Source organism: Neoarius graeffei, chromosome 26, assembly GCF_027579695.1.
Source record: "Neoarius graeffei isolate fNeoGra1 chromosome 26, fNeoGra1.pri, whole genome shotgun sequence".
In the NCBI taxonomy this organism is placed as follows: domain Eukaryota; kingdom Metazoa; phylum Chordata; class Actinopteri; order Siluriformes; family Ariidae; genus Neoarius; species Neoarius graeffei.
In genome coordinates this window covers 2728404-2749047 of record NC_083594.1, presented here as the reverse complement: position 1 = coordinate 2749047, position 20644 = coordinate 2728404, and the positions used below count along the sequence as shown (strand labels likewise).

At 40.2% G+C, this 20644-nt stretch overlaps 1 protein-coding gene across 2 annotated transcripts in view; it reads right to left on the bottom strand.

Annotated features, from left to right (window-relative positions):
• Positions 1-20644, bottom strand: part of megf6b (multiple EGF-like-domains 6b) — a 112983-nt gene that overhangs the window by 88421 nt on the left and 3918 nt on the right. For both annotated transcript variants that reach the window (XM_060909942.1, XM_060909941.1), the window contains one exon: positions 6862-6966. In XM_060909942.1, coding sequence (XP_060765925.1) covers positions 6862-6966 — 105 coding nt within the window. The remainder of the gene's footprint in view (positions 1-6861; positions 6967-20644) is intronic.

Below are 20644 nucleotides of genomic sequence, written 5' to 3'. Positions count from 1 at the left end.
TTTGGATGACTGTTAAAACCTTTCAGTCTCAAGTTTTTCCTTTACTGGATTTACTAGTTTACTGTAATTATGATCCGGCAGCTATTTACACCGGATCCAGTGTAAATAGCTGCTGGAGCGCGCTCCGGCTTGCTCCCCCTCAAATTAAGCAGCGCGCTCCGGCAGCTATTTACACTGGATCCGGTGTAAATACTGTAGCTGCCGGATCATAATTACAGTAAACTAGTAAATACAGTAAAGGAAAAACTTGAGACTGAAAGGTTTTAACAGTCATCCAAATGACTGAACGTAAACATTGCTACAGTAACATACCAGCTACTATGTTGTTGACATTAGCTAGTGCTAACAGCTAGCTGCTAGTACACTGCTACAACACAGACACCGACCCTAATAATACAGTTCTTGGTCATTGCCTGGTAACAGCAAATTTATAACGGGCCATGTCTCAACAGACTAAGAAGTTATTTCAATGACATTTAATAACATTTTGTTTATCCTGAGGACCGAAAGTAAATGAAAATGTGAACAAACCTTAGCTGTAATAAGATGGCGACCACCGGCTCCAGGGATGACCCGCTGATGTAGGCATGTTACCCAGCCTGACACAAAATATTTGTAGGCATCCAAACTCTTATACGCTTTCAGATCAATACCTGTGTATGGCGATGGGTTTTTAACGACATAGGTATACAGATCATGTGGGCCGAAGTCAGGTAAAGACGAGGGCTTCGTGTACTTCCGTACGTCAGTGAACAATCCTGGTGGAAGCAGGTAAATGTCGTTCTCTAAGCCTGCTAACCTCAATTTTTGCAAATACCTCTCCCTCTGCTCGCCCTGTAAATGCCCTACGTCGCTGGATAGTGAAGGTGTTTTCTGCATCTCGCTCCTTTTTCTTTTATGTTTTTCGTTTGTCGCCTTCCTCGCATTCAAACCGATTCGAGCCGTGACGTCCAAAATGGCAGCCTAACGATGCACCACATGACTTGGTCACGTGGGTGAAAAACCTCAATAGTCAACTCGGTGCTACACGCCTCGTCAGCTATCAGCTCATGTACGACTCAAGTTCACGGTTTCTTTGAATAGTTTAAAAAGGTTTTTGTTGAATTCTACAGAAGGACGATGTGAAGAACCTTTCAGCATCCTAGATTTAACCATCAAGAGTGAAATCATCACAAGCAAGACCAGAAAAAAAATCTTTGTAAATTCAGAAGTAGGAAGAGGTCTAATTCCTCAACACTTACAAGCTGCAGCGTTTTTTTTTTACACGGGGATTCTACACGTATACTTTGCTAGAAGGAAAACACTCTGATGTATGACAATCGATAGATCCTTAAAAATGTGCAGGAAATCCAGAAAGCCAGATTTATTGCTATACAATTTCAGCAAAGTGTCATCCATCAGCCCTGAGCACTCCATCTGTAAACCTGTTCAGCCGTTATGTATTTGGAAAAGCAGAACATTTTCGACTTTGTACTCCAGCACACTGGATTTTAAATGGGGTGAATGTGTCAAAGATGTTTATGGGCATATATTACAGGACTCACAGCTCTTAATACACTGTCCACCATTTTAGGAGACTAGGATAAATCAGTGTGTAATTATTTACTTCACTGCATGGTAACATCACACTTGATTTGAATATTTTAAAATTTCAGTGCTCCATCCATCTATCCATCCTACACATGTAAAACAGCAACGTTTATACTCCTGCTGTAGCGCAAGATCTGAAATCGTTTCTGAGGAGCACGTCTGAATACCACGTTAACCTGGTGATTGGATCTTTCCGTGTCTGTCTGCAGTCTGAATGTAGACCAAGTACAGCTGTTGATTTGTAAACAATGCTGACTGTCGTCACTAATCTAAGGACACGCACTGCTTTTTTCTGCATGAGAATAGAGATCGGTGTGGTCAGGATGGTTTTCTTTATCTGATTTCCTCCATTTTATGGCTTTAAAAATAACAGGGCAAATTAAAAAGTGATTTAGTACTTCACTGCAATTTCCTTGCAAATCTGCAACCTGTAAAGATCACCAGATGCAGAGTGAAGCTCTGCCAGGTTCATAATAAAAACCTGTTAAGCTCTAACTTGTTTTCTGGCTTCAGTGTTCTCTTCCAGAGTCCTAACTCTGACTCAAACAGAAGAAAAAAGGAGGAGAAATAATGTTAGAAACTAAGAAAGCCATCAGTCACTTTATCCACTTTTCACATTAGCAAGCAACCAGCAGTAACTTGTTATTTGTGGGTGTGGCCATGCCAAGAATTTATTTTTAGCTCAAGTGAGAAATTATATTAGCTATACATGTATTAAATACGGGGTGGCACGGTGGTGTAGTGGTTAGCGCTGTCGCCTCACAGCAAGAAGGTTCTGGGTTCGAGCCCCGTGGCCGGCGAGGGCCTTTCTGTGTGGAGTTTGCATGTTCTCCCCGTGTCCGCGTGGGTTTCCTCCAGGTGCTCCGGTTTCCCCCACAGTCCAAAGACATGCAGGTTAGGTTAACTGGTGACTCTAAATTGAGGCTACGTTTACACTAGACCGTATCTGTCTCGTTTTCTTCGCGGATGCACTGTCCGTTTACATTAACCCCCCTGAAAAAGCGGGGAAACGGGAATCCGCCAGCATCCACGTATTCAATCTAGATCGTATCAGCTCCGGTGCTGTGTAAACATTGAGAATACGCGAATACGCTGTGTTGAGCTCTAGCTGGCGTCTCATTGGACAACGTCACTGTGACATCCACCTTCCTGATTCGCTGGCGTTGGTCATGTGACGCGACTGCTGAAAAACGGCGCAGACTTCCGCCTTGTATCACCTTTCATTAAAGAGTATAAAAGTATGAAAATACTGCAAATACTGATGCAAATACTGCCCATTGTGTAGTTATGATTGTCTTTAGGCTTGCCATCCTTCCACTTGCAAGTAATAAGTGATATGCGCTGGGATCTCACACACAGCGGCTCAGTCCCGAATCGTGGCTTGTTCACTTCACTCGCGTGCTCTGTGAGCTGCGCAGGGCCGGAGTGCGCACCCTCCAGAGGGCACTCGCTGTTCAGGGCGGAGTGATTTGGAGCGCAGGATGCCTGCGGAGCCGAGCGTATCCGCGTATTGGTGTTGCTGTGTGCACGGCTAACGGTTTTAGTGTAAACGCGAATCGTTTTAAGAACGTTAATCTGATGATCCGCTGATTCGACGTAATGTAAACGTAGCCTGAGCGTAGGTGTGAATGTGAGTGTGAATGGTTGTCTGTGTCTATGTGTCAGCCCTGTGATGACCTGGCGACTTGTCCAGGGTGTACCCCGCCTTTCGCCCGTAGTCAGCTGGGATAGGCTCCAGCTTGCCTGCGACCCTGTAGAAGGATAAAGCGGCTAGAGATAATGAGATGAGATGTATTAAATACAAATTAAATGCTGTTCTAATCAGTGTGAAAAACTGAAAGATTGATCCACGTTACTCAACTTCATAGACGAATAGCAGCTTTGTTCTTGGATTTAATTAGCAAACCAAGCTGACAAGCTACAGATGCTCAGAGGCACCAACGATCTCTGCTACTTCCTTTCAAGCTTTATTTTTCTTCAGAACATCTCTACACACGTTTAATGAGAGGATGGATGAGACAGGATAACATAAGATGAAATTATGGTTAAAGTTGTTCTGCCATTTTTGCATCCAAAAAACAAACAAACAAAAAAGCCCAAAGTAAATGGAAAGTAGGAACTAAGGTTAAGAGTGAGGAACTGAAGAAACATTAAACCTCACGTGTCGTAGGATTGGTCTGAGGAATCCTTCGAGACAATTATTAGCTCATCCGACCGACAGGTGATGAGTTTATGCCATCATGTGTTTTCTGTCATCCATCCGGCATCGTCCACATTTCATGAAAATCGTTTCTTCTCTCAATTCTTCACTGATTTTTATTCTTTTTAGTAGGAATGTAGAACTGCCTGGGGTGCATATAGCTTCTACCCAAATGTGCATAATTGCAATTAATAATGAAAATATGGAGTAATTAAGCCCTAATGAGCAGTTTCCACACAAATCACTTTTCCCTCAATTCTTCACCGATTTTGATTCTTTCTGGCATGAAGGTAGGGGAACCTAGGGTGCATAGAACTTCTACCCAGATTTGCTTAATTACAATTATTAATGAAGTTATGGACTAATTAAGCCTTAATGAGCAGTTCAACAAAAAACACTTCTCGGTCAATTCCTTGCCATTTTGGACTCTTTCTGGCAAATAGGTCGGTATTCCTAGGGTGGATATAGCTTTATATATATATATATATATATATATATATATATATATATATATATATATATATCTTGCATATAGTGTATATAGCTTGCAACATTTATTGTGCAACATGGCCCACTTTAGATCGTTCCTTCTGGACTAGATGGGGTCGGAGTGAGCTATGCCTTCATTGATGGTCTGGTTTGGGTTTGCTGCGCTATCACCGTCTACCTAATTTTGCACAGAATTGCGAAAATCTCATTATTTGGATCAAGTTCTTAGCTCTGATCCTATGCCTCCTTTCCATGTGCTACACGCTTCTGTCTTCCAAATGATGTCTGTTGGATTGAAATGAGACCACTGAAAACCCCCTCAGTGTACCACTTGTTTAGTGATAAGCCACAAACAGAGCAGTTGATGAAGAGCCACAGGAGAAAACGATCATGGGAACGGGATGAGCCAAGAGCTCAAAGCCAGAAAAGACATCCTTCATGGGGTGCCAACTCCAAACCTGCTTCTCTCCGAGCTTTATTACGGGCTAACACCACATGAATATGTCAGGTCAGATGTCATCACTTGTTGCTCCACCATTACAGGTAAGTATGATGGACAGGAATTCAGTAACAGTAGTGTATTAGTGTGGAATTCCTGCTTGACATCATAACTGGCAGAAAATGACTTGGTGTTTATAGAGCTCACGCCAGCTTGTCATCTATTAAGAATTTAGTCCTATCGGTCAAAATGGAAAAAAGAAATCAACAACTTTTGTTTGAGGAAAAAAGGTCAACTTGCTGATTTCACTTGATAGAAATGTCTACTCACACTGGGGGGAAAAGCAAGTGAATGATAAACTAACTAACTATCATTTCAAATCTTCTAAATGTCTGAACATCTGAGCAGAGAAACTATTACAATTCTGCTTCCAAAGACTTTTGTTCTTCTACAGTGCAAAATTACCATATTCTCTGTATGGTTTATGGTCTGGATTAGACCTTCTATCTTAGTTAAGTGAAAGTTTTTGTGATGCATGGTATTTTGGTCCTTTTGAGCTGGCACTTAAGATGATGGGTGTGTCATGCATCACTTTGAGAAGCTACAACTTTGTTGAAAATATGTATAGCCCAAATACCAAAGCGAAAGCCAACTTGAAAGCATGTGCTTCAGCACAGTGGTACTCTAAGGACCATGGTGTTTGTATAATATTTTTTCCTCCATCACACTGTTCCTGTCATTTCATGTTGCTAAACCCTAAGGACATCCTACAGATCTACAGAGCTGCCACAAAAGGCCAACATGGAGTCTATGAGTCTCCTAGACCCACCCCACAGGTAACAGCGACCAATCACTGTCCATGATCAGGCTGGGTGTCAATCACAGAGCAATATAAGCATCACACTATTCATAAGCTAATAGCTTTCCAAAGGAGAGAGGGCAAGACCTTATGCAAAGCTCTCCACAGTCCGGACAAAACAATAGTAGCAGGTCTCGACATGGCGGGAAAAAGTCATGTGGAATTGACGTTTCCTTTTACCACTTCAAATGCGCGGATGGACATTTTGGAGGCAGGGGGTCGACCACATGCAGGATCTGGAGAATGGGTGTAATTGAACCATCGTTTAGACCAAACAAAGAACTGAAGAGGAAAGGGCTTAACAAGACGATCATTGATTCATGGCAGAGACAGGGCATTGCTCTCAGCTCAACAAGTAAGTACTTTTAATTTAAACTAATAGTGTAATTCAAAAAAAAAAAAAAGTCCAATTATTGATTGACCCACATTGACGCAAATAGAGTTATGCAATCATTAGCTGATTTACAGAAAGTGCAAGCAATACTTCTGATGATCAGGTTATTACCAATATCTGGATATATATTTTTTCAAATATCAGAATTTATACACAAACTACAGATAAACATGCATTATGGCACAGTGTACATGTTTATAGTCAACAGACAAGCAAAAGATAAAATGAGCCCTATTCAGATGGGATTAATTTACATGGTGCACTCAGTCAAAATCACATCAAGACTGCTAAACTCACCTCACAACCAAAAACTGATTTTATGATGCACGACAGCAAAATCTGGGTTAAATTTTTTTTAAATATATAATAATAATAAAAAAAATCAGTGCCCATGCCATAATATTTCAGTGTATTCATACACCATACGACTGGTTTAGAGTTGCATCATTCTGTCAATCCATCTCATAAAAGCTCTTTCCTTTCCTTAAATTATCCCCAACTGTTTGAATATGATGGGACAGTGATTATGGATAATGGAGGGGGAAGAAGCGGTGTGAGGAATTTCCTGTCTTGTGTGGATATCACAAAAGCAACAGCCTCTTCCATTCCCAACACACCACTGAACTGCTGGCTTCTGTTCCTCATTTGCAGGAGATAAAATTCTTGGCCTTCGATGGCTTGAGACCAACATCAGACAGGAGGAAGCTCAAATTCAGCCATTAAGGAAGCACAAGGAAGGACAGAAGGTTGTGCCAAGATACCGTGATTGAAACATAGCAGCTTGGGAGATGTGAAACAGATCCACCAAGACAAACTGTTCTTCATGAAATCTATAGCCGGACGTGTTGCATGCATCAAGTTGGATGTAAATGTGAACCGTAGTTACTCACCATACTGACAGCTCGGGCCGCGGAAGCCAACCGGGCACTCACAGAGCCGCGAGGATCCTTCTCTGCACCGGCCTCCATTAAAACACACTCCATAGCTACAAGTAGCTACCAGGAATAAAGAAACACATATCAGAGATGAGCAAAATCCTGACAGGTGATGTAAACATTAAAAGGGGGGGAAAAAAACAAACAAACATATAAATATGTACCATCTTACACACAGCTGAGCTTTAACAATTAATACTTGCAGCATGTTTGGCACATTTACCACACTGGAAGTGAAAAACTGTATTTGTACAGAACTACATATTGATAATAGTATCAGAGCGTTACCAGTTTTCATGGATATAAGGGTTCAGATAAATGTAACACTTAAAAGAAGCGTAGAGATGTTGATAATCATGCACCAAGCGAAACACCAATTAGTTCTCAACTTGTGCGTAAAACAACAAAAACACTTGGAAAATATCTGCAGCTGGGGGCAGCAATTTTCTAAATATGTAAATTGTGGGATCACGTGAGCATGTCGTCACCGGTTTTTGTGGACTCACGTCATTCTTTAAAGTTCAGTCATCTACAGTGTATCTGGTGGGCCACGTCACTGTTAAACATGTTTTAGGAACAGAAGAAACAATCACGAACAAATGAACAACAAAAACTGTTTATTCAGAAAATAAAATCACGTGCAAATCACGTGAAAATACAACTGGATATCATTTGGCAAGTGCCTTTACAGGTGACACTGAATGACTGCATGTCATTTGTTCAGGGACATTGTGCTTGCGGGCTGCTTTGCAAACTGACACTCTATTATCCTTCACATCACAGAATGCATCGGTCAGTGCAGTAGGAGAGTAGGATCTGTACTTGTGTCTTTTCAAGGCAGGACAGTCCTGCAATGATAAGTAGATAAGAGCTAGGGCTTCTTTGAAAATAAAAATTCAACATGAAAGAAGGACATTGACAACAAATGGTGTTAAAGTGATAAAGCTGATAATGGACATGTCCTATCTGGGCATCCGTAGAAAGGAAAAAAAAAAAATGTATGGGCACTTCCTGTGGACCACGTGCTTTTGTTGTTATGGACCTTCTCAATGGAAGCAGATGGCATTTGAGCCGCTCTGTTCTAAGTTATCAAATATTAATAGGATTACATCTTTTTTGTGAAAAGTTATAACAAATTGAAGCTATAGGCAAAATTATATCAAATACCATTGTATTTCCATACCTGACTTGACACAATGCGGAACATTTTTCCAAAAATGACATCTGCCAGACCACAGCTGTCAAAATGACCCCTGATGTTGGGTGACTGAACACGCATGTGCGAGAAAAAACAAAACAAAACACGAAACGGAAATTCCACAAAAAACAGGTAACGGCACTGTATATTAGCTTCAAAATACAGTTGTGCTTATAAGTTTACATACCCTGGCAGAATTTTTGCTTTCTTGGCCTTTTTTCAGAGAATATGAATGATAACACAAAAACTTTTTTCCCCACTCATGGTTAGTGGTTGGGTGAAGCCATTTATTGATACACAACTGTGTTTTCTATTTTTAAATCATAATGACAACAAAAAACATCCAAATGACCCTGATCAAAAGTTTACATACCCCAGTTCTTAATACCGTGTATTGCCCCCTCTAACATCAATCAGTGCGTTTACATGCACATAGAGAGAATCGAATTTCTGCCGTTGCTCAACTGAAATCGAAGTTCAAAATGCCATGTATACACCTTAATTCGGCTGAAATTGAACCGAACTTGATTTCTCGGAATCGAGCTACACGACCTAGATTATGCGATTTCTGCCAAGCTACTTAGTGCATGTAAACCCTATTGAGCTACGTATTCGAGCTACTTACTTCAGCACTTCCCCTTCCGGAAGTGACGAGTGACGAGACCACAAGGGAAACACAACAGCCTCGGTCGGCATGACAACGAATCATGACAACGGCATGAATCTTTTCTTTTTGTGGCATTGTTTGCACTGTTAAAATTTAGCTCACTTACTGTATCACCAAATACATCTGTACAGCTGTTGCATAGCTGTGAATTGTGTACATAAACAAGTCATTGTGTGTGTGTGTGTGTGTGTATACACACACACACACACACTAGTGCATCTCAAAAAATTAGAATACCATGAAAAAATTCTTTTCATAATTTAATTCAAAAAGGTAAACTTTCATATATTCTATATTCATTACATGTAAAGTGAAATATTTAAAGCCTTTGTTTTAATTTTGATGATTATGGCTTATAGCTCATGAAAATCAGAAATCCAGTATCTCAAATTATTAGAATATTCCCCAAGATCAATCAAAAAAAGGATTTACAATACAGAAATGTCCAACTTCTGAAAAGTATATTCATTTATACACTCAATACTTGGTTGGGGCTCCTTTACCATGAATTACTGTATCAATGCAGTGTAGCATGGAGGTGATCAGTCTGTGGCACTGCTGAGGTGTTATTGAAGCCCAGGTTGCTTTGATAGTGGCCTTCAGCGTATCTGTATTTTTCAGAAGTGGAAAAACCCGGGTGCAGAAAGTAAAAACCCTGCCACATTTTTGCTCCAGCCAATTCAATGAACCAGCTGATCCTAATGACCACATCCCCTAAGCCAGGTTGATGAGCTAATTGGTGAAATCACCTGTGTTGAGAGCACAGGCAGAAGGAAAACCTAAGCAGGACTTTTACTCTGTCAATCCAGTTTTTCCACCTCTGGTATTTTTGGGTCGGGTGTTTCTCATCTTCCTCTTGACAATACCCCATAGATTCTCTATGGGGTTCAGGTCAGGCAAGTTGGCTGGCCAATCAAACACAGTAATATCATGGTCAGCAAACCATTTGGTAGTAGTTTTGGCACTGTGGGTAGGTGCTAAGTCCTGCTGGAAAAGGAAATCAGCATCTCCAAAAAGCTGATCAGCAGATGGAAGCATGAAGTGCTCTAAAATCTCCTGGTAGATGGCTGTGTTGACTTTGGACTTGATAAAATACAGTGGACCAACACCAGCAGATGACGTGGCACCCCAAATCATCACAGACTGTGGAAACTTCACACTGGGCTTCAAACACCTTGGATTCTGTGCCTCTCCACTCTTCCTCCAGACTCTAGAACCGTGATTTCCAAATTAAATGCAAAATATACTTTCATCTGAAAAGAGGACTTTGGACCACTGAGCAACAATCTATTTCTTTCTCTCCTTAGCCCAGATAAGACACTTCTGACATTGTCTCCGGCTCAGGAGTAGCTTGATATTAGGAATGCGAAAGTTGTATCCCCTTTCTTGAAGATGTCTGTTCGCGATGGGTCTTGATACACCGACACCAGCCTCAGTCCAGTCCTTGTGAAGCTGTCCCAAGTTCTTGAATCAACTTTTCTTGACAATCCTCTCAAGACTGCGGCCATCCCTGTTGCTTGTGCACCTTTTCCAGCCACCCTTTTCAGCAATGACCTTTTGTGGCTTACCCTCCTTGTGGAGGGCATCAGTGATCATCTTCTGGACAGCAGTCAAGTCAGCAGTCTTCCCCATGATTGTGGTTGTGTGTACTGAACTAGACCGAGAGATACACTGTGTTCATACTGTTTTACTCAAACTTGAAATGAAATATTCTAATATTTTGAGATGGGTTTTTTTGTGTTTTTGTACTGTATGCCATACTGATTAAAATTAAAATAGAAAAATGCTTGAAACATTTTAGTTTGTGTAATGAGTCTATAATATATAACATTTTCACTTTCTTAAATAACTGATGGAAAATATTGAACTTTTTCACAATATTTTAATTTTTTGAGATGCACTAGTACATGTCCAACATCTGAAGAATGTCAATAAAAACAAAAAAATTGAACTGTGTGTGTGTTTATTAAGACAAGTTAAATTGTAAGCAAAAAAATGGACTTTAGAAAAATATACAATTGTGCAAAATAAGTTGTCTTACAAAACAGTGGTCTGCACAGGACAGTTTGTAGCCATACAGTCTGTTAGAGCAAGCCTAACAGCTTGAGCACGGAACTTGTGAACACGGAACTGCCAGTGTTGCCAGATTGGGCGGTTTTAAGTGCATTTTGGCGGATTTGAACATGTTTTGGGCTGGAAAACATCAGCAGTATCTGGCAACACTGCTGATAACTTTGTTTATACTCTTGAATAGCTCTTCTTCATGACGACAACCAGAAGTGTACCAACACGATGGGGCGTGTAGCGCCACCTGTGGCTCGGGTGCACAATGTACCTCACACAATAGCTCGATTTGCTCGTGTGCATGTAGGATTGGATTTCTCTGGCACCCCTGCTGGGACCCTTTGCTCGATTACCGACAGCAGCTTGATTTGGATGTGCATGTAAACGTACTGAATGACAGCCTGAAGTCTTTTGTGGTAGTTGTGGATGAGGCTCTTTATTTTCTCAGATGGTAAAGCTGCCCATTCTTCTTGGCAAAAAGCCTCCAGTTCCTGTAAATTCCTGGGCTGTCTTGCATGAACTACGCGTTTGAGATCTCCCCAGAGTGGCTCAATGATACTGAGGTCAGGAGACTGAGATGGCCACTCCAGAACCTTCACTTTGTTCTGCTGTAGCCAATGACAGGTCGACTTGGCCTTGTGTTTTGGATCATTGTCATGTTGGAACATCCAAATATGTCCCATGCGCAGTTTCCGGGCTGATGAGTGCAAATTTGCCTCCAGTATTGGCTGATAACGTGCTGCATTCATCTTTCCTTCAACTGTGACCAAGTTTCCTGTGTCTTTGTAGCTCACACATCCCCAAAACATCAGTGATCCACCTCCGTGCTTTACAGTAGGAATGGTGTTCCTTTCATCATAGGCCTTGTTGACACCTCTCCAAATGTAACGTTTATGGTTGTGGCCAAAAAGTTCAATTTTGGTCTCATCACTCCAAATTACCTTGTTCCAGAAGTTTTGAGGCTTGTCTCTGTGCTGTTTGGTGTAAATTTTTGTTGGTCTACCTGACCGTGGTTTGGTTTTAACAGAGCCCCTGGTTTTCCATTTGTTAATCACAGTTTGAACACTGCTGACTGGCATTATCCACGGAATTGATATCTTTTTGTATCCCTTTCCTGTTTTATACAGTTCAACTACCTTTTCCCGTAGATCTGTTGACAATTTTTTGCTTTCCCCATGACTCAGAATCCAGAAACGTCAGTGGCTGGATGAAAGATGCGAGAGTCTGTCTGGATCCCAGAAACTCACTCAGCTTTTATGCACACACACTGATTACAAGCAAACAGATCACAGGTGAGGACGTTACCTTTAGTAGCCATTCAAACCCATTTGTGTCAACTCCTGTGCATGTTATCAGGCCAAAATCACCAGGGTATGTGAACTTTTGATCAGGGTCATTTGGGTAGTTTCTGTTGTCATTATGATTTAAAAAGAGAAAACACAGTCGTTTGACAATAAATGGTTTCACCCAACCACTAAGCATGAGTGGAAAATATGTTTGTGTGTTATCATTCATATTCTCTGAAAAATGGTCAAAGAATCATAGATTCTGCCAGGGTATGTAAACTTATGAGCACAACTGTAAATAATATGCTGCAGTTATTTTTAACATCATACTGATGTTTTAACACTAACAACCAAATCAAGATCTTAAGATCAATTTAGAAAATTCTAATCCTCAGAAAATTCTCACAAACTTTTGTACCACAGCATTCATTTAATTACCTTTTCCAAGTAGCTAGCTAGCTAACTTTACTAGCTAGGGTTTTGTGCTGGCTAGCTAGCTAGCTAGCTATGTTAGCATTAATTCATCTGTTAGCTTTGAATACAGTCTAGGTGCAGGACATACCTATATTCCAGATCACTATCAGTGTGAACATCCATGTTTTTTTCCCCCATTATTATAATCTGTATTTTTAAAAAAAATAAATACCAAACTCCTATTTTAAGGCTAGCAACCCTTAGCAAAAAGAAGTTTATTCAAGTGTACTATGAGTATACTTATTTTTTACTAAAACTGCAGAAGTATACTTGAAGTTGACTTTTTATAAACTATATTTTATATACTTAAGAATAGTATAGTGAAGTATACTTGGCTTATACTGAAAAGTATAAATAAAAGTCTAAGACTAAGTACATTAATACGAAGACTTATACTTTAATACTAAAACGTATACTTTAGTATACTTTTCACGTTTTTCTGCCACAAAGTACTAATACTTAGTATATCTTGCTCCAAGTGCATAATAAGGTCAAGTCATTGACTCATGCTTAACATTTAATTTATATATTAATATAATATAATGCTGGAGTTTAAAACTTTACAGTATATAGTATGTGTGCTCAATTGCATTATCTTTATGTACCTTAAAATCATACACAAAAACAGAAAAACTTTTGACTTGACTTTATTGATCAATTTCTCCAGTAAGGAAGGACTTGATTTCATAGGTCTTTATTTTTGAAATGTTTGAAAATATATCAAACTTGTTTTCAACATTGTCTTGTGATTTTGTAAATGCATCACACTCTTGTGTACATACAGTATGAGTAAACTTTAAGAATACATTAAGGAGTATATTTCCAGTATATAAATAGTAAGCTACAAGTAATATGCCAAGCAAACTTAAAGTATAACAAGTAAACTAGTGAAATAACCAACGTTTATAACAGTATACTTAAAGTATACAATAATAAACTAAAAATAGGGACTTGAAGTATGTAACTAAGGGGTATTGTGGCTCAGTCAACTAAAGCGCCATACCATAAATCTGGGGACCTGGGTTCGATTCCAACCCAAGGTAATTTCCTGATCCCTCTCCTGCTCATTTCCTGTCTCTACACTGTCCTATCCAATAAAGGTGAAAAAAGCCCAAAAAAAGAAGTATATCGATAAGTGTACTTGCGGTATACTTTAAGCATGCAAGAGGGATATACCAAGTACATTGATAGTATATAGATGAGTGTACTTGTTGTATACTTTAAAGTGTACTTTTGCAAACTTAAAATGAACTTTAAAGTATACTTTTATAAACTTGAAATGTTCCAATTTAGTCCCAAAAAGTATTAAATTTGTATACTTTCTAGTACACTAAAAGTACATGGTCTGTAGTATACTTGCTATACTTATACTCATACTGAAGCATACTTAATAAAATGAACTTTAAGTATACTACTTTTTGCTAAGGGAAGCTACTGGGTAGCTAGCTAGCAAACGTTAGCTAGCAAGGCTAGCAGTTGTCCTGTCAGGTCTTCTGAATAGGTTGCTGCACTTAGCCTGGTTTGCTGATATTTGCTTTTTAGTGTTTTATTAAAAGTAAGGGGGAAAAAAATAAATGTAAAACTGTAACATGAGGGGGGAAAATGAATGGGAAAAATAAAGCAGAGGAGCATTCTTTGCTGATTCGGCACTCATATCACATGGGCTGCTGTATTGAAATGTAAAAGACATTTAAAATTATTTTATTGTACAAATTACACAATTTAAAATAGTCCGTCTTATTTCTTCCACCCAAGCCTGGTTTATAGAATAAAATGTGATATGTCTGTATCTAAAACTAGTCAGCTTCACAATGCCTAAATATCTAAATATTGACAATATTAGACTCTAGAAGTTTTCTTTTATAGATGATCCATAATGTAGACTTAGTCATTTGCTTTGTAAAAAAAAATTCTAACGTTATGTTCTCTGCAGATCTTTCAGTTGGTGTATTCCAGGGTTTACAAAGAGACCGAACAAGCCATGTCATGCTCAGACACTTAATCCACCGAAATGCATTTGGGACTTTTCTAACATTTTCTGCTTTTCATTATTTATACAGCCCAAATAAACTTCAGCTGCTGGATCACAGCTGAGCATTTCCTTCATTATTTGCTGCGTTTCGCTGACATTTTTGTAAAACACCACAGAGATCGTAGGCTCTTCCAAGTAGTGAGCTGAAGAGAACAGGGGCTGAATGTGTTTTCAATCAGCAAGAATTACAGCCACCAGCCATGCTAAATCCCCTCCAAGCTAAGCGTTCTTTCATTTTCTTTCAGCCGTGTGCGCGCGTGCTGCTAGGAAGCTACAAATCCATAAACGCATGTTATATGACCTGTCAGGTAGTCTGTGCCTCATGGGTGCCCCTTAGGCAAAATACAGACCATCAGACATCACAGTCCATGAACACCCATCACTCAAAACTAATGACCCCCCACATCTTTTAGCCTGGATGTGTGAGAAACACTAAGGCAGAGCTGGTGATAGTTTTTGGTGGTATTCTAATCCACTTTAAAATAATTACTTAAATGTACGCATCTTTATGTAGAGAACCAAGAAGACCTTTACAGTAGACCTTTATAACTCCTCATTGAAGCTACATAATTACACCCACAATTGATAAATGTTAGTTTATTTACATTGTTTCTGTACTAGTACAGTATTTTCTAAGAATGAACCCTCACAAGCTCTTGCTTTATTCATAAATGGCTGGCCTTGAGTATTGTTGTGTCTCGGGACTATTTTTTTTCCAATCTTATTTTCTCACAATTTAAATATTGTCAATATTGCTAGTTTTTCTTTATCTCACCTACGCAACAGCCACCATCCTAGGAGGAAAAAAAAAAAAGCTGAACATCCTTTGAGTAGAATCCCAATTGCCGTCTTTCATATGAGAGAGTTTATAGATGACCACGATTGACTATAGATAGTTTTCACTGACGTCACGGCATTCCGGGGAACGCCCTCCAGCTGCCATATTGTGGGGCAAACAAAGGACCATTGCCATTACCGGCTACGTTATCTCAGACGAATTTATAGTCAGTTTTCTAAAATAAAGATCAATGTCGGCAAAATCAAGCAAACGGAAGTATATGGATACATTGGACGACATCTCACGACAACGGTATGCAGCCAAACTGGCCTTGATTGGGGGAATTGACCCCTACGAAGTGGACAAAGATGCATTTTCAAGTGACTATGCAGGGCTGCCATCCATATCGTACCCTGATATTGTGAACTATTTCGTGAATAGTAAAAGTGCCTACACACTTGACGACCTCAAAGCATACAAGTCGCTGGAGTCATACAATTATTTTGTCTGTGGCTGGGTCTGTGAAGTCCACCATATAAAAAACAAGCAACAGTTGTGTCCTAATTACAGCCAAGGTATGTAAACATTGGAATTTTAGAGCTCTCAACACTGCATATAAGTAAGTGTGTGTGTGTGTGTGTGTGTGTGTGTGTGTGTGTGTGTGTGTGTGTGTAATATTGAGTTGATTTAAGACTATTATGAATACTGTGCAATATTACTTTGCATCGGAAAGCTGCGCACATTTGCGCGAAGCTGCGCAGCTTTCCGATTCACTTTTTTTTCCTCATCCTTATACTTCCTATGTTTCATGGACTGTAACGGATTTGCTTATTTAGTAATTTTAAAACAGAATTTACTTTGAAATTATAATCAGACACTCCAACGCCCCCCCCCCCCCCAAAAAAAAAATCGGATCTGCGCAATTCAGCCGTGAAAAAGGCGGCATCCGCCAAAAGGTGCGCTGTTTGCATCCCTGCATACAGAATAGACCTAAAATGTTTTTCAAAAATGACCCTTGCGTGAGTGAAGTGACAAGTGTCAAATAGAAACGTGACAAACGAGCGATATTAAGTGTACATTACAATGTAAACGTACACTCAGCAGTTCCAGTTAGGCATTCTCCAGAGATTGTTTACACGATGTTTTGGTTTCCAAAAACAAACTTAAACACAATTGATTGTTTATTTAAACAACTTACCACTTATAAAATGATCGGAGCAGACTTTGCTGTGTTTGGAAGGCTGATAATCCTTGCGGTTGATTCTCGCAAGCCATAGATTTCTCCTTTGTATGCAGAGTTTCTTTGTTTGCTCGCTTTCGTGCTCCCGTACAGTGGGAATTCCATAAAAGCTCCGCTTGACGTCATCATCTGACCTATTACGACAGCCGTGAATACAACAGGTGTGCACCATTGCTAGCTTTAAATAGCCTGCTTGGGTTCTTTTGAAGACCTTGTACTCGCGCATTACAATGTGTGCTCAGTGGCCCGAACGGTAAGCTTGACCCGCAAGATGGCCGCCACTAGGGAATCCCCGACTCTGTGACGTCATTTGAAAACTATCCATTGGCTCCTTCACTGACACAACCCGTTATGGTCTCTTGGACACCTAGTCACTGGATCTCCTGATAAAAAAAAAAGGTAAACCACTCAAGAGCCCTTTTAAAATGGGTGATGGATTCTGTCTCCAAACCAACAGGACATCACCCCCCTCGGTGGTGTGCCTTTAAGAAGCAATCCCATCCTTGATCTAGTGGGAATCGATCTCAAACAGGAAGCAAACACCTCCCTACCTAGTTCCACTGAAGGAAGGATGGAAAAGATGATGCATGATGCTTGTCCGTCTGACTTTTAGGAATCCTGTTACGGTGTGAGGCCAAAATTTTCAAACTGAAGCCAGCAGTTCCAAGTTTGGGGGGGGATACGCTTTCATTAAAGTGTGCAGAGCCACAGGTCCTAAAATGTTATGCTATTTTATCAAATTGCCCTTCTGTCTCAAGATAATTACATTCATAAAAAGAACCAAAACATTTTAGAGCTTTCTTTCACAAGTCCCAAACAGGTACAGCACAATTACAAAGCATTTTAAATTATACCACTTTGGAGAGTAGATGAATAAACCCTCTGCCTAGCTGCAAAGTACAGTCGTTGAAAAATGCAGAACAGGAACAGCCTTTAAAAAAGCCCATTCCTGTGTGAATGCACTCAGAAGCAGTAAATAGACCTTGAAACAATGGGTCATGAAAATGTCATGTCTGAAACAGTGAGAATTCAACAGTCACGTGGCCTTTGTGACGCTCACATTGTTGTGTACAAGTCAGTGACGTCCGCTGGCCCTCAGACCACCCACTGACACCTCTCAGAACATCCCGTAAAAGCTCCCGAGATCCACATGGATGTCTGCTCAACACTGGATTCAATCCGCTGCTGAAAAGAGAGCTGAATGAAAGCGGTGGTGTAGTATCGAGGAGCAAGTGAATGGTCCTCTCATTAGAATCAATTGGTCCAAAATCCACTTCCGATTCCCCAGTTTGCATTACTCTACATCTCCATTGTACAGAAAGAGATTCTTGAAGACGAGAAGAAAAGAAATACTGGTTAAAGCTGAGGAAGTCTTCCAAAGCATCTTCACTGCTAAGAGCACTTACAAAAGAAGAGTCAAGGAGTCAACTGGTGTACTTGAGAAACAGAAAAACAAGTGTTCTGTAAGTGCGCTAGGCTAAAAGCCCATTAGTGTGTTTTTTTTTCCCCCATTTATTTCCTGGACTTGAAGAATGGAAATGGGTTATGTTAAGGATCTCAAACTGGACGTTAAGTCTTCCCACTTCCTGTTTGACTTTTCACAAGGAGTTCCTGCTAATTCTGTGTAAAGCTACATCTTACATCTGGGTCAGATTTGTTATATTTAATGGAACGGAGCACACTGATTTTAAAGAAAGAAAAAAATTCCAAGAAAGAACATTTTTTTTTAAATTCAATATGTCCTCTTTCAGCTTCTAAAAGGCTTAATCGATCAAACACTTGACACTCTTGAGCACCAACATGAGCAGCAGCCAAATAATGACTGTCATTAGACTAATTACCTTAGCCAGGCTTTTGTAGCAGTATGGTGGTGTAATCTTCATGGTTACACCCTGTCTTTATCCCGGCCACTCTTTAATTCCCCAGGGTGTGAAGGCAGAACCCTGGAGACAACCTTTCATTCTGTGGATACAACCTAGGCAGCGTTCAGGTCCACATCTGTGATTCTGCTCCAAAATGTTCAAGCTACAAGCAGTAGGACTGAATCAGGGGCATCTTGAGATCTTCAAGTGTGTTTCAAAACAAACTGGCGTTTGGTTTTGGCCGGGATAACGAGTGGTATAACCTTCACGAACACACAAAGAGCCCTTTGAGGGTAGTGTTAGATCCAGTAACACGACCCGTAACCTGGGAACTGTCTGCAGCAGCCCTGTGTGTCTGTCTAAAGGTCTTTTCTCTGAGCAGTGCCATGAACCTAGCTCAGGAATCAAGCTCTGTTTATTCCGCACTTTCCCTGTTACTACATCCACAATGCAGTGTATCTTTACCAGTCAACCTGTTCTGACAGAAACAGAGTTTTATTGGGGTGTAATGTAGATTAAAATAAGATTTACTTCTGTATTTAAGAGTCAGTTTCTACTTTACTTCTTCCGACCTCAGCACTGCTGCCAAAAAAAATTCCAGGTTTCAAGATGACAAGGCCATTCTTCATAGAGTTATGCATGCTATTTCAGCTCAAAGACTTTGAGTTAGTCCAGCCCATTGGACACAAGTCCTAAAAGACCAGTGTTAGCACACTGACTCTGGAATATCTGATTGAGCATATGGTTCAATCAATGGTCTCATTATTTTTTTCTGCCAGCACTGTTTTTCAGAATTGTTTTTCCTCGCTTACTCACCAAGCTGTAACGTGATTGGTCAAAGGGTAGCAAAGTGCTTGTCATTATTCTGCAAAGATATCAAACATAAATTCACACTAGCAGGTGATAAGCCGCTCAAGTTGCTTGTAGTCGCATGTAGCCACTGATACCATTGTTCCTTGTGGGCGTGGCCTTTCCACTTTTTTTTTTTTAATAGTTCCAATGAGAAATGGTAGTAGCTATATATACACACAGTATATGTAACTTCTAAAGTTAACTAGTTAAACACAAGTGAAATTAGACACTAATCAGGGTGAAGTTTGGTTGTTGATTCACACGTTTCCTGCTCAGCTTTGTATTCGCTGTATTCTCAGATCAGGTTGGCAAAACAAGCTAGCTGTACTAGCTACACACACACACTCGCAAAAGGCATCAAATCTGATCTCTGCTACTTTCTTCCAAGCTTTATTTTTCATATATGACAGCATAAAATGAAACTACAATCATTTTTTTCTTCTAATCATTAAATGGGAACTAATTTAGCTGTGACCAGGGAACTGAAGAAACTTCGGTCTGAAAAATAATTTGAGCAAATTGTTTGGATTTGTTGCCTTGCCTTAAATTGGTCATACCAAATTTACACAAAATTGAGAAAATCTGTATAAAGATGCTGCTTGTTGTTGAAATCGCAGCTCAGTGTCAGGAATGTACATTAAAAAAAAAAAAAAAGTCATGTGTCACTGTAGGGCTTGATAGTCAGTGCGTTTACATGCACACAGAGAAAATCGAATTTCTGCCGTAGCTCAACTGAAATCGAAGTTCTAAATGCCATGGAAACACCTTAGCTCGGCTGAAATTGAACCGAACTGGATTTCTCGTAATCGAGCTACGCGACCTAGATTATGCGATTGTAGCCGAGCTACTTAGTGCATGTAAACCCTATCGAGCTACGTAGTCGAGCTACTTACTTCAGCACTGCCCCTTCCGGAAGTGACGAGTGACGAGACCACAAGTGGTTCAACAAGTGCTGAGCTGCTTCGTTGTTGTCCATCTTCTCTCTCTCTCGATGTTGCTGTCCTCGTCGTCGTTCTTCTTGTGAACACGGAACTGATAACTTTGTTTATACTCTTGAATAGCTCTTCTCCATGACGACAACCGGAAGTGTACCAACACGATGGGGCGTGTAGCGCCACCTGTGGCTCAGGTGCACAATGTACCTCACACAATAGCTCGATTTCCTTGTGTGCATGTAGGATTGGATTTCTCTGGCACCCCTGCTGGGACCCTTAGCTCGATTACTGACAGTAGCTCGATTTGGATGTGCATGTAAACGCACCGACTGTGAACATGTGGTAAAACA